General features: G+C 43.4%; 1 protein-coding gene across 11 annotated transcripts in view; it reads left to right on the top strand.

Moving 5' to 3' along the window:
* The window catches only part of LOC133150543 (protocadherin alpha-C2-like), a 102,540-nt gene extending 87,264 nt beyond the window's left edge, over positions 1-15,276 (top strand). For 10 of the 11 annotated variants that reach the window (XM_061273224.1, XM_061273205.1, XM_061273144.1 and 7 more), the window contains exons 2-4: positions 6,946-7,010; positions 8,091-8,176; positions 12,426-15,276. In XM_061273224.1, coding sequence (XP_061129208.1) covers positions 6,946-7,010; positions 8,091-8,176; positions 12,426-12,727 — 453 coding nt within the window. In that variant the 3' untranslated portion in view covers positions 12,728-15,276. Of the gene's footprint in view, positions 1-1,355; positions 4,958-6,945; positions 7,011-8,090; positions 8,177-12,425 lie in introns of those variants that run through there. The other variant, XM_061273135.1, reaches the window with a different exon arrangement.

Below are 15,276 nucleotides of genomic sequence, written 5' to 3'. Positions count from 1 at the left end.
GAAGAGATGATATGAATGGCTTTTATAATGGCCGCTTGCAGTATTAATGACGTTGGGTCTTGGGGAATGAAAACGTCCTTAATACATGGGCTTTTTTGCATCATTAATGAAATGGGGGATTTTCATATTATGACAGAGTGAAAGATAATTTCTCTTTTAGCATGAACATTTAGGCCTCACTTTACAACTTCAAAAGTTTCTTGCTTTGGTTTTGAACAATTCTTTTTGTGTATTAGATAAAGGCTGATTTGCATCAAGATTCAAGTTTAGAGTTCTTGCAGGTTGCTTCAATGAGCTGCATTTTACAAGGAATAGCAATTAGCCTGCGCAGCTCTATGCTTGTTGATGCGCATCAGGCATCTGTCATTTGAAGCAACATGTTGATAACTTGATATGCATCACCCAGGTGTAAAACAAACTGTCGCTCTGTTGCGGTCAATTAAAGATGGGGCAGATGTAATAATTGCGTGTGATGTATGATGATGAAAAACATCTCAAAGCGGGATAAAAAGGAGAGTGGAAGGTGGAAAATGTTGTGTGTCAATCCAGCTTTGTGTGTGAGATAAACCTTTTTCTGTATTTTTGTGTGCCTGTGCCAAGCAAGCAGTTCTACACGGCCCTCTGGGAAAATCTGCTAAATGTCACTGATCGTGTGACTGATTGTCCGTGCAAAGCCATCCCAGGCTGTTGGACACTTTTATGCCCAATGCACAGTGGCGTACATGCAGAGCAAATGTGTGTGTTTTTTTGTGAGTATATTTATTAGTTTTGCAGAAACATGGAATCATGTAGTCCAACAAGTACAACATCTGCACTGGATTGTTTTCAAGTATTAATGATGAGCAATACCACAAAGCAATTAATTAGGTCGAGGCTGCAGAACACACTTGTTATGCATGTTACTTGCATTCCTTCTCCAAACATTTTATCCCGCTGCTGCAGCATCAACCTCCTCCTCCTACTCCTACTCCTCCGCCTGCTCTTCTTCCTGCTTGCTGACTTGAGTCACTCCATATTTACACTCGTCCACTCCCAGCTTCCGAGTGAGTCACTGTCTTCACCCTCACATGTCCCCGCCAATGATGGGTGTTATTATTGCTGTGGGCAGTCTGCATGCATGTGTGAGAAAGCGGCACTCCAGAAAAGGAGAACAATACCCACAGCACATATAGCTTTGTGGTCAGAGTACTAAGACAGGTGGATCTTAACAGCGTAATTTTAAAAGAATAAAATGACTTATATTGGATATATGTATCATTTGAATGTGTATTTGTTGCTGCTGTTTGTCGATCAGTTTTTGGCTTTACTTCAATGTCCAATATGATTTAATTGATACATATATAATTTGGATTAGTAAGGGTTACGAGTGTAAAGAAACAGTATTGTATTATTGGGTGATACCATTTATCAAAACAGTTGTGTGAAATTATTAAAAGATGAATTTCAGTTCTATTCAGTGGGGTTCAACACCACTGCACTTTCTGCAAACTACAAAAATGATAACAACTAAATTGTTAACCAAATTTTCTTAATGTATCTCTTGTGTGCAGTATAGCTAACGTGTGGCCAGTGTGTGTTACTAGTAAATTTAGACTTGATATATTTTCATCTGCAATATGATGATGGATTTAAGCCTGACTTCCTTCATTTCTGATGATATTCATTTTACTGTGTATTTGTGTTGGCAAATTGGTGGTTAGTAAAAAGATAAAGGAAACAGAAACATGATTTGGGGGTCATTTGATATTTGTTTTTTTAATTCATTATCACCTAGATTTCTTTTTTACATTTATGCATTCTCTTTTCCTTGTCTTTCCGGTTTTCTTCATGTGCTCCCCTAGGTTATAAATACAGGCAGTAATTGCGTGCTTGAATAACAGCAGAAGCCTGGTCGCCTGACTTGCTCATAAATTGGTTTTGCCGGTGCATGCATTGGAAAGGGCGGTGGCGCTGCCAAAAAAAAAAGAGAGTCGAGGAGAGGGAAAAGATTTTGTCGGATTCATTTGACAACAGTCAGTTGCAGATAGGAATTGGGTGCCCAGTAATGACCTTGATCGAAAGCTATGTCATTAAAAACAAATTCTCTCGACAATTAGGTTTATTTTTCTTTATTAGATCATTTTGTCAGAATCAAAATGAAAGCTGCATCGTTTGAGCGAGCCCCCTCCCTCCCTTTGCCCACAGAGCAACAACACTGCACAGGGAGGAGAGAGAGAGAGAGGAGGAGAGAAATCAGTCTGGCTCGGAGGGCAAACATTTCCATCCATAACAACGCAAACATGGACACACAGGAACGAAAGAAAGCGAAATGGGCACCAGCGAGGTAGCAGGCGGCGTTCTGCACGTAGTCATGCAGGGTATTTTCTTGTTCTCAGCGTGGTGGAACACACGCATCTGATTTTAAAAAGCCCAATTTCTTTCCTCCACCTACTGCCTCCCTGCGATGGCAACAACAGCGCCTTACGGATTATGTTTGATTATTTTAATATACGGTGGCTGTGCGAGGGGGCAGATTCACTACTCCATTCCGGAGGAGCTGGAGAACGGCGCACAGGTGGGTGATATTGCCCGTGATTTGAGTGTGGACCTGAGGAAACTTACCACCCGTCGCATCCGTGTGACACCTGAAAGTGGACGGAGATATTTCACCGTTAATCACAAAAATGGCAAGTTAGTAGTGAGTGACCGTATAGACCGGGAGACCCTTTGTAAAGTGGATGACACCTGTGTGCTCAGGCTTGAGGTGATTTTGGACCACCCCGTGGAAGTGCACAACGTAGAGGTGAACATTCTGGACGTTAACGATAACCCACCGGGTTTCCCGCGTTCGGAGTACCTCCTAGAAGTGTCCGAATCTGCTCTAACTGGATCAAAGTTCCACATCGAGGCCGCTCAAGATCCAGACGATGGCTCCAACTCTGTGAAGCAGTACCGTCTCAGCCCCAACCAGCATCTAACACTGGACTCTGTTAAGCCCTTCTCTAATAACAACCACATTGAGCTTATTCTCAAAAAGCCTTTTGATCGTGAACAGACGCCATCTGATCAGCTCATCCTGACAGCAGTGGATGGAGGCATCCCGCAGAGAAGTGGCACAGCCAAAATCAATGTACGCATCCTTGATGCAAACGACAATGTGCCTGCTTTTGACAGCTCCGTGTATAAAGTCAAAGTGTATGAAAACACCCCAAAGGGAACCCTTGTGATTCAATTAAATGCTACAGACCTTGACGAGGGCTCCAACGGGGATGTTTTTTACTCCTTCAGCAGTTACACTCCAGAACGGGTCAGACAGCTGTTTTCCATGGATACAGACACAGGGAAGATAACAGTGACAAACAATATAGACTATGAGGAGACGAGCGCGTATGAAATCTACATTCAGGCCATGGACAAGGGGCCGGCCGCTGTGGCAGTGCACTGTAAAGTAGTGGTAGAAGTTATCGACGTTAATGACAACGTCCCTGAAATCGTCCTGTCATCTCTCTCCGTTCCTGTACGTGAGGACGCCCGCGCAGACACAGTTGTTGCTCTGGTTAGCGTAAACGACCGAGATTCTGGACCTAACAAGCAAGTCGTGCTGGATCTCATGCCGCCAACTCCCTTCAAAATCAAATCCTTCCGTACCCACTACACCGTCGTCACTTCTGCATTTCTGGACCGTGAAACTATCTCATCCTACAACATCACCATACGTGCCATAGATGGAGGAACACCCCCTCTGTCATCTCAAATAACCTTTGAAGTAGGCGTTGCAGATGTAAACGACAACCCGCCACGATTCGAACAAACATCGTATACTGTTTACATCACGGAGAACAATGCACCAGGTTCGCCACTGTGTGCGGTTAAAGCCACGGATGCTGATGCGGGAGAAAATGCTCGCATTACTTATACTGTCCTCAATGACAACAATCACGGCATCCCCGTGGCGAGCTACGTCAGTGTCAGATCCCACACAGGTGAGGCCTATGCCCTGCGAACCTTTGACTTTGAAAAGCTGAGAGAGTTTCACTTTCAGGTTAAAGCACAGGACAATGGCATGCCACCGCTAAGCCGCGTGGCCACTGTCTATGTTTACATTATGGATCAGAACGATCACAAGCCAAGGATTGTGTACCCCCCTGCCAACGGTAGCCGCACCTCAGAGACCCTGCTGAAGAACGCCGAGGCTGGAGTGTTGGTAACAAAGGTGGTGGCGTGGGATGGGGATGCAGGGCAGAACGCTTGGCTGCTATATGCCTTTCAGCCGCCTCACATGGAGTTCGACCTCTTCAAGTTGCACGAGCACACTGGCGAGATCCGCACCACGAGGCGAGTCATTGAGGATAACTCCACCTCCTTTGCTCTGACTGTTCTGGTGCGTGACAATGGCCTGCCGCCACTCTCATCCACCGCGACCATCCATGTGCACGTGATGGAGCTCATGCCTAAGTTGACCCCCGACCCGAAGCGCATCATCAGGCCCGAAAGCCCCTTGATGTTTTCCCATGTCACTATCTACCTCATCATCGCCCTGTGTGCCACCACCTTTGTGTTCTTGGTCACTGTTTGTGTGCTGGCCATCGTGCGTTGCCATGCCTACTGCACCCAGCCCGGTTCCTGCTCCCCTTGCTGTGTATCCAAGGAGAGTCGGCCCGAGGGTAGCGCCGCAACCGCCAGTGGAGGCGGAGGACGACCCCCATCAGGGCGAGGTCAGACCAGTGCCAACGTGGCTCTGCGCCGAGATCTTAAAGTAGAACCGCATTACATTGAAGTGCGGGGCAATGGGTCCGTGACCAAAACGTACTGTTATAAAACATGCCTGACAGCAACTTCCGGAAGCGACACATTTATGTTCTACAACACGGGACGACCCCACAGTAGCACCTGGGGCTCCAGCTATGTCACCAGCCACAGCGGACACAGCCAGATAATTGTTCGCCGTCTCAGTATGCCAGATGCCACTGCCATTCAGGTGTGTGCCTGTTTTGACGTGTGTGTTGTGTTGTGTCTCAAACAAAAACGAAACAAGACACTTCCTTGTGTTTTGATTGCTTTAATACTGTTTAATACAAGTTTGCTAATTTTTTTGACATCGATTGAATTATTAATGATCTTTCCGAGTGCCTGCATGCAGAAATATATTCCCTTAGCTGTGCTGGCGTCTCTATCGGAAGTTTATTACTTATTCTTGCCGCAGTGACACATAAGAAGCAATTTGAGCTTTTGACCCCTCACAAATAGCATTATTAGTTTGCTCTGGGCTGTGTGCCAGTGTGCTCAAATGTGTCACTCCAAAGGGAATTCAGTGGTCATTTCTATAATGTGGGGAATAGTGCAGCCTGCATCGATATGTTTCGAGACAGTTGCCCACATAGCAGCCTCCGAGCTTCTCGTTGTCTGTGGAGAAGACAAAGGACAACAAATAGAATAAATAAAGGTTATCGGTCGCTCCTCATTAAATGCCAGTCAGGTTTCCTCCAGATCTGTTATTAACTGATAGCAATCGGTGCTGAAAGCGGATTGGCTGGCTCCAAGCAACTTAGGCGGGGGTGAAATGTGATTGGATGTGCTGTTGATGGCGGAGGTGTGAGCCTTGTATCCATGCGAAAGCGTTCATACACCGGAGAGGGAAGATTACAGGGAAAAAAAGGCAGGATAAGACTTGAGTGCCCAAAGAAGAATCAATATGCCTCATAACAGTTGATACACTCATGCTGCTTGGAACTGTTTTGGTTCCCTCTTTTACATCCCTTCATAGAATTTAGTGGTGATATTCAAGAAATGCATGTGCATGTTTATTGGCTGTGTTTTTGTGATTGTGTGTGTGTGTGTTCTTACAAATTATTTGAACATGCTGCAAAGCTAGACAGACCAGCCTCCCCTCGGCGATGTCTATGCTGCAGCTGGATGAACATTTAGTCAAGCTGTTTCATGTTTGTCAATAATCTGGCCTCAAAATTCATATTCGCCTCTTTTAGGAATTTAACACTGCTGTTTTTGCATCAGTAAATACAATAACTGTTATCCAAATGAGTCACCCTTCTGGCAAATACACTACAGTAGGCCCTGTTGTCATCTTTCTGTTTAAAATACTTGGAATGGTACTGGGGTTCTTTCATTATCACCAAAATATAACAACCACGGACTCAAATGTCGATGCAGCCTCAATAGCAAATGCGTATCTTGTCTGTTTGAAAGGAAATTGGGTTTCTCTTCACTGCTGGGAGAAGTGATACCTTATTCACATGGGCCTGAAATTCTTGATAATTAATAATTAATAATTGTCCCCAATCTGAAGACTTTGACTCAGTTAGATAAAATTAAAATTCATTTTGGTGAGGCCACGTCATGGTTTGAGTAACTAAAGTGTAATTTCAGTGTGTGATGTATGTATGTATTATTGTTGATGAATAGGTGTACGTTGCTTGAGAATTAGAGTTGTATTGGTTTTTGTTTTGACAGCAGTGAATTTTAAGCAGGTGGTGTGTGGAGGCTTAAATGTGGCTCTGTTGCTGCAGTTGCCGCGGTGTTCTCGTGTTCTTGTCTAATCTGTGGTCTTGATGAGAGAAATGACCTAAGCGGTGAAGGTTGCAGCAATCGGATACAATACAGAGGAGAAATGAAAAACTCAATATAATGAAAAAAAAGGGGAATTTGTGCAGAAAATAAATTAATTTTGAAGCACTGTATTATCTATGCAGAGTAACGACAGTCAACATGTTGAGCTGGTGTAAGAGGAAAAAGGTGGATGTACATTGTTTTATTCTGATGTCACCATTGTCCTGCCATGACTTTTAAAGGTCATCGTTGGAGTCCAAGTTGAATGCACCTTCTAAAAGCTCATCACTCATTTTCCTCCAACAACAGGACCACAGTAGCTGTTCTGACTTCCTGCCATGACTTATTAATGTGGTGGTATTAGGTTTCTTCTGTACTCAATTCCTCCCACTCTCTTTACAGCCAAAGGTCCCAAATTCTGACTGGAGATATTCAGCCTCCCTGAGAGCAGGTGGTGTAATGCAGAGGTATGCACTCAAACATTTGCTGTCCTTCCTTTTGTTCTTTCTTTGTTTCATAATCAGGAATCATTATTTTTTGTAGGAGCTTGTTTCGAAGCCTATAAAAGTTTAGAAAATAACAAACACATTACCAAATAATACTATGAACCTCACTCAAATGAATGAATAATAAATAAGAGCATATTGCTACTGCAGCATGAAGCAGACTTTTATCTCTTAACATTTTGTATTTCTGAATGTGTACTGTAATTATAGTGTCAGATTAAAACTAGTAAGCCTACATACCGCAGTTATCATTAATATTAAGCAGATCTCCTCATAATTAAAGCAAGGATTTGCTTGTGTAAATCGGATCAATGTATTCTACATTAGGTATTTTAGCGACTTCTCCCTGAATGGTCAGGCAGTCGCACTGAGATTTTGGATAACCCCAATCGTTTATGATGGCACTGACCTATTTCATGTAATCCCGTGTGTTACGTTATATTTAGAATATTAAATCATAATTTCCCTCTGCTGATTTAGATTTGAAATAATTCATTTCGATATGAGAGTAATAAAGTGTTCTAGTTTAGTACATTTTCTGGTTGTCAATGTTGAGATAATGTTAATGAGATAATCAATGATGAGTTAGTTATAGGTGACTCGAAAAGGTTTAGTGTGGTGCTGGTATAGCAACTGTAAGTAGCACTTGTATGTATTATAATTAAGGAGAACAGATCCGTGGTCGCAATAACTTTTTAAATAGTTCCCAACGATTAAAAACATAATTAGTTGGACAACACAATTTTAGCACAGATTTAAAAGTTATCCACAAGCGAATGCTGTAAAATGCCTCTCTTTCATGTTCGGCTTTCATCGAGGGGATGGTGACAAAATCCAAAATAACGTGTTAATTTGCATGAGCTATGTGTGATATTCCATAATCCACTAAATAATGTGTGAATTTAGGAGTGATTCATAAATCTCAGTCTGAGAGATGCACCCAATGTTTTTGTTTTTGATGAAGAATTCAGTGAATGTTCATCGACTTTATTATACAATTCGTCTAGTGATGTATTGAACATGTTTGTTTGTGTGTTCTAGCTCAGTACATATGGAGGAGTCCTCTGTGATGCAGGGAGCCCAAGGTGTTCTGGTTCAGAACTGGCCCACAGCATCAAGCGCTGCTGGTGAGAATCACTCGGCCCATTCTCACCTAATCAACCTTTCCAGAGGCCACGGTCGAGTTCATGAATGGAAATCCTAATCTTGTGAAATCCTAAATGCTTTTGCAGCATGGTCAAATCTAGCATTATTGTGGGGGAAATCTTCAGTTTGTCTGCCAATTTTGAGAACGCAATACTTATTGCTAATAGGCTTCAACAGTCATGATGTAAAGGCAAACTTTTGTGCTTACATCCCTGTGATCTGGTGTGCTGTGGAAGAGGCAATTAGTTGGGGGATGACACTGCCCACGCCCTAACTACCCGTCCGTCCTATGCACACGTATGCCGATTTTTCTACAGCATGGTTGCACTTCAAAGCATTTCATTTTTCTTCCTTTTTTAATCATTGCTATCTCGATTAGCAACCTGAAAACAAGCTTCAGGTTAAATATGCTTACGATTGGATGAACAAAATGTTCAGGCTGAGTTTGGCAGAAGATTTAAAGAGCAGACCTTGCTTGGCCTTGCTTGAGGGGAAAAGAAAAACGTGATATGGTATGCAGAAAGAATACTCTCAAATGTATTGCAGGTAGGAGAGGGAATGACATATTGATTGAAAGTGGCCTGCCACATCAGCATGATTCATAGGCGCTGCTATTTATAACTAAGCTGTCTTGTTTGTCAGGCAAGCAGCAACCCTCAGGTGGAGACCAGCCGTACACTTGAATCAATATGTGTGATGACACGAAGACCAACAAAACCTTAAATCTTGGTATTTTATCACATTTAGATTTACTTCTTAATATTCATTGGTGCATTACTGTTGTGTGTGTTTTAGTGTATGTTGTATGCGTGTGGGGGCTTGAGAAAGTTTTAGCTGCCTACGTCGTATGCTGCGCCTGTGTGACAGATGGAGTACGGTCCACGCCCAGCTTAACAGATCCACGTAAATAGAATCAGTGTTGTGTTGACTCTCTCTATCTCGTTCCGTAACAAGGGCATGTAGGGATTCAGAAAGTTGTGCACAACCCTCGGTAGGAGAAACAAGTCGAGGCCCGGTGGTGAGACCAAGACAGTGAGAAAATGAACATATTCATGCAAAATGTGGTGATTTGATGTGCTGACTGAAATGAGATGGTGAATGCAGCGACTCTTGCTGTCAGTGAAGGACAGACGGTGAAAGAAAGCAGGGGTGAGTGAGCGAGTGCTTGCAGCATTATTCTCTATCAGCTGCTGTCACCGTGAGTCCTACCAGTGTCCCGCTGCTTTACCGGAGGATGTTGTTGCCATGGCAACCATTCATGGGCCCCAATTATCGATGAGAAGGGAGAGGGAGCTGTCGGATGGAGGGAGGTGTGAACATATGGTGTTGGCCCAAGCATGCTGAAAGAGGGTAGAAGGACAAAGGGAGGTGAAATGCGTTTGCAGAGAGAACGGGAAGAATGGGCATGTTGCAGAGGGAAAGTACTGCAGGTATGAAGTGGAAAGGGAGGAAAATAGCAGGAAAGTGACCTACATTCACTAGGAAGGAAATACACTGCAGACCTGAATGAATGTTCGATGCTTTCTCTATCATCCGTCACGCACTCACATGTCTAATTCAAAACATAACAATATAAGAAAATTAATTTTGTTAAAAGAAAATATTAAATGCAGGGAGATTGCATTCAGAAATACGACCGGTAAAATTGAACACAATCCAATGTGGGAAGCTGGTTGCCCTCATGTGTTCACATTTGGAAAATATTCTCCCATTGAAACTTGTGGAAACTGTTGCCATCCTAAAACCTGTACAAGAATGGCCTGATGTGATATGTTGACACATTACAAGTGTAAAAATAAAATAATAACCATGAAGCACTCACATAGTTTACAGCAATTTCATTTTTTCTCAAACTGCTCCGTCTTGTAAGGGTATAACGGTTGCCACAAAACGACAGATATTTGTGTGCGTCATGTATCGCTGTGGCACGAACGCTGAAGTTTTGTGCAACTTTAGAGGCTTAATATTTTTGTACGAAATGTTTGTTTTATTCCAAATTGTCACGCCCGTGCCAGAGTTGCTCGGTCGGCGGCTTTCCTCAGCCAGACCCCTTTGTTATCGTCATGTCTGTCACCTGCTTCCTCTTGTTACCTTATGTATTTAAGCCCAGCCTGTGTGTTTCTCCCTGTCGGTGTCTACTGTTGTCTTCCGTCCCCGTCCGCGTCCAGTGTTCCTGTCGTCTAGTTTTCCCCCGGTCTTGTCTGGAGGCTCACGGTCAGAATTTTATCCGTGTCCAAGTGGCCTTCTGACGGTCTGTCTGTTTGCTGGCCGTGAGTCTCTGTCCGTACGTGTCTTCGTTTCCCCACCTGACTCCCTTCCAACTCCCTTTGCCTTCAATAAACCCTGCTTCAAGCTGCATTTGGTCATCCTGCTCCACTCATTTCCTGACACAAATGGTTTAACCTTAAGGGTGTTTTTTTGGTTGTATATTAAAAGGTTACAATTAGGTCAAAAAGGTCATATAAATTGTGTCTGCCTGTACCTGTATGCTGTTTCTGATGACAGACATGAAGGGTGACAGAACTAAATCACCATGCTTAACACGTGTGAAAGCCAGCCTGGCACATACTGTTAACATGATGTAAGCAGCATCATTATGTTTTGTTTGCGCAGGCACCATTTTGAAACGGGGTGTGGCCCCTCGTGTACTCTACATTCTGTCACATAGTCACAACCCATTACAGTTGAACACTACAACAATGGATTGATGAAGTGACTTTCTTTCCTCGTGATTCATGTTTCATATCTGCTCATCAAAATCCTGCTTCATCGTTATTTTCCTTCTTCATCCTCACTTTATGTAACACTGCGCTTTTCTCCTGTCCAGCAGTCTGACAAAGAAAAAATATTAACTAGACTTGGCAAAATAGAGCTTGGGTGATTTAAGCGGCTGTAAAAATCTTGGGTGGCAGTGGACGTCGCAGGCAGTCATTTTTTGTGCAGAGGGAAAGAGTAATGAGGTGGCTATCCTCATCTGCAATGTGCACATCATGAAGTGATGCAAAGTGTTAACGCCACTCAATCACATCGATAATCAACAATGATGGCATAGATTAAGACTTTTATCTGTGCAACTATTGTGTTTTCACGGTAGACTGCATGAAAGGTCAGAACAGCTGCATGATGGGAAGGAGAGATTGGAGGGCGGCAAAGAGAGAGTTTTGCTCTGCAGCAGTTATCAAAGCTGCAAAGGCTGTGTCAGGATTAGTTTTGAATGAGGCGAGTCTGATGTCACCGCACAGAACATATCTGTTCCGGAACGCTGGTCGACCTCCGATTGATTTGAATTTTGAAGTGTTTTTCTTCCCTTGGACAATGCGGACAATAATCATTAAGTCTCAACTTGTTCTCACCGTCAAGTTGCTAAACCGAGTTGAAGCGTAACCTGTAAAACAGTTTGGTGGCTTTTTATTTTTATTTGGTCTTTTGTTGTCAGTGTCTGTCTTACATTTAGGGTACGGAAATAGTCATTTATCATCTTGCGTGGCCCAAATAAAGATTTTTTAACTGCAGAGTTTGACCTTTATAAACTAGTGCTTCTGCCTCCTCAATTGTGTGCTTTGAATATTGTGACTTTGCGTGCCTCTGACAGATTAGGATTATTTGTCCAGTGGGACATGTCATGTTGAGAACAGATTTAGATTCAGAATCATTTGCCCAGTAAGCAGACCTGACTTTTGAGTGAGCGCAAGTGTGATATTCAACCAGACATATCAAGACAAAAAGAAATGCATTTGGGTCGTCATGCACTTTGGCGTTGAAGACAGAGGGCTCGATATTTGTAGACAGTGCAGATGAGTGCAATTGTAATAGGTTCAGACCATCATGAAATACCACATCACCAGGGCTAACAACACGGGGGTTGATTTGGCAGAAAAAAGGAGGGGCTCCTTCTCCGACACAAAAAACATGTACGATCCAGGTGGAAGGAGGTCTCCAAATGGTCACGTCACAGATTTGTCAACTCCCTGTGATCCAACTTTGTATCTAGCGCCTGTGGAGGTCTGCTTGCAGTTCATTAAATATGTACTTTGCACCCCTTGACCTGCCACAGGCGTAAAGCTAATCAGTGTTTCCCTTTATGGCATGTTAAGGACTATCAGGGGTGCATTTAAAGTGAAAAAATCACATTTAGTAAAACAGACATTTCCACGGAGTGACGTTGACATTTTTCCGCATGAGTCAAAGGAATAGCAAACAATGACATTTGTTCTTTTTTTCTCATTTCAGATGCTGAAGGGGGAGAGGTCTCGCCCCCAATGGGTGCCGGAGTCGACAGTAACAGCTGGCACTTTCGTTACGGCCCCGGGGGTCCCGGTGCACCCCCCCAGCACCTGAAGCCCGGCGAGGTTCCCCCCGAAGCGTTCATCATCCCTGGCTCCCCCGCCATCATATCCATCAGACAGAACCAGGGAGATGACGACAAGAGCGACTTCATCACATTTGGAAAGAAGGAGGAGGCCAAGAAGAAGAAAAAGAAGAAGAAGGACAAGAAGGACAAAAAGGATAAGGGAAAAGATGATGACGAGTAAAGAAGCGAGAGGTGAAAATTGGCAAAGAAAAAAAAAGGGTGTTGCTAAAACAGAGGTACCAACCAAAGTCCACTGGGTTTATTTGTAACCTGGCCTTTACCTTCAGTTCCTTACTGAGGTAAAATTTCTTGCCTTGACAAAAAATAAAACGATTGATTTTCACCCATGCCCCCATGTGCCTATACACCCCGACTTAACTATACTGTTGTTAGCAAAACGCAACATCAGTCCTAATTGTTTAACCCATTGGGCATGTTGGCACCTCTGTATTACCCCCTCCCCAACAATAATGAATCATGCTCCGTGAGAGTGGACAAATAACTTTGTGCCAGCCAAGGAAAAGAAGTCAGATGTATACAATCTGGGGCTGGACAAACACATGTAACACACACGCATATATCCACGCAACCTGTAAATAGCACTGGGGGGAGTCACCGAAACAAAGGCCAACAGTCTGCTGCAGAGTGCTTACTACCAACAGTGTTTCCTGTGATCTCAAACAATCCACATACTTACATGCATGCTCACACAGTCCAACATGCTAACACAAACTTTGCGATGTGGACATCGACAGCACTCAAAAAAAAGTTTAAAAAAAGACCAAGAGGGAGAAAATAATGTGCTGAAAATTCGACACAGCAAGCTTTCTGTCACCGATGGGGTATCAACTCTCAGGATGGAAGGAGCATCCTTTTGCTATCACTCTGCATTTGCTTCCTGCTTTGAACGGACCGAGAGCTACTGCTCCAGACGGAAACTCAAGTCAAAGAGCACCGGCAAGTTGGAGAGATGCGAAGATCCCTCACACTCTCTTGAGGATCACCAAGGAGGAAGAGTCCGTCTATCAGTCGGTGGACTCTGAAGAAAATAAGCAGAATACTATTCGTAGAATCTTGAGATTTTGATAACGCCCCTTCTTATGTCCCCATGCTGCAGCAAAAGCCGAAAGCTTTCTGCTTTGAATGTTTGGTAGCGAGCAGTCCTTACCTTTTCCACCTGCTTGTGCTCCCCCATGCTACCACAAACTATGTCTCACCCCAACCCCACTGACTGCCTCTTCATGTCAAGATGAAGTAAACCTACTTTCCTTAATTCTCTGAAGAGATTCACAGTACATGTTTTTGCCATTTTATGTAGAGACGCGCGCCCCCACCATCACCCTCCTCAGATTCTTGCATGTCTACACCCTCAGACGATACCCCACACCCCCTGCTCAGGACCCTTCCTGTGAAAACGGCCTGCTCTGAACATTGTGGTGTGCTGACAACAGCATGGAGTAATGTGGATGTGGCCCATCAGGGGGTGGAGCAGAGCGGGGGGGCCCTACGCTGTGAACTCTTGTCTCGAAAAGTGCAAAACGGTTCAGTGCTTTTAACATGTGAATACTACACGATGATGTTCACTTCGCTGACGGGATCGGGTGGGATTGCGATAAATCGCAGGGGCACAGGACCGGACAGGAAGCGAGGAGCCGGGTACCTTGGGCTGGCCCTCCCCCACTCAAGTTTGCAAGATTGATTGATTGTTTATGATCATGGAGTTGCATAGTATCTTTTACGTACGCTGTAAATGTAGCGTTTGATTGATTGTCTCTACACTAGTAATTGAACCTGCTAAAAATACAAAATGGCATCCGAAATATAACAGCTAAATCCCACCAGTCCTCTGATGGGGCAATAAGTACGAGGCTGAAACCTGCCTCCATGCTTCTGTTGGTCCCCCTCCCCTGCCTGTAACTCCTGTTACCATCTTCCCCCAAGGTTTTGCGGCTCTGTATGATGTCACTCCATTAAGTGGCTGCTGCATGTACTGCTCTAAGGAAACACATACTATATAGAGAAATATATATATAAATAGATAGCAACAATTTTATTTTTTTTGTATTATTATTTTTTCTCTTCATTATTCACACGGGATCTATTTCTATGTACTTCTCTTGTCTATGCCACACATCAATGTATTACAATTGTCACGCTCTACCGATGTGTTATGGCATCCACTAACCTCTTTCAACATTCGTAATGCTATAGTGTGAAATATACGTTTTAATGCATTTTCCCCAAATTTTGAGTTATGCTTTTGAAAACAAGCAAAGAAAAAAGACAAAAAAAATATTCTGTCCGGCTTTGACATGAACTAACACTGTAATATTGTAAGTGAAATATGTATGATCCTATGATGAGTTACCACTTCCCTGTCATTCTTGCAAAAAATATTAAAAAAAAAAACAGTGGGGGGAAAGTATATGTACCTGTAGTGTATGCTTGTATTTAGTGAGCTTTCATGCTGTCATTTTTTCCCAGTGTATGGTGGTGAACTTTGGTGGCAATGTGCAGTCCCAGTGAGGACCAGCCAAGATCTGTTTTAACCCCCTTCCCCACCCCCACCCCCACCCCTTTTTTTCCCTTTTGGGTACACCTGCCATTGTGACCGTGAAATAGTGAATTTCATTTACCTTCATTCCCTTTCTGCCTTTGATTTGACCTAAATGGAAACAGTGGTAATGTGTTTTGTTTTTAATTCACAAATAAAGTTTTCTTTCTTAAAAA

The sequence above is a fragment of the Syngnathus typhle genome, linkage group LG1 (assembly GCF_033458585.1).
Source record: "Syngnathus typhle isolate RoL2023-S1 ecotype Sweden linkage group LG1, RoL_Styp_1.0, whole genome shotgun sequence".
NCBI lineage: Eukaryota > Metazoa > Chordata > Actinopteri > Syngnathiformes > Syngnathidae > Syngnathus > Syngnathus typhle.
Note: the sequence above shows the minus strand (reverse complement) of the source record. Positions and strands in the feature narration are given on the sequence as shown.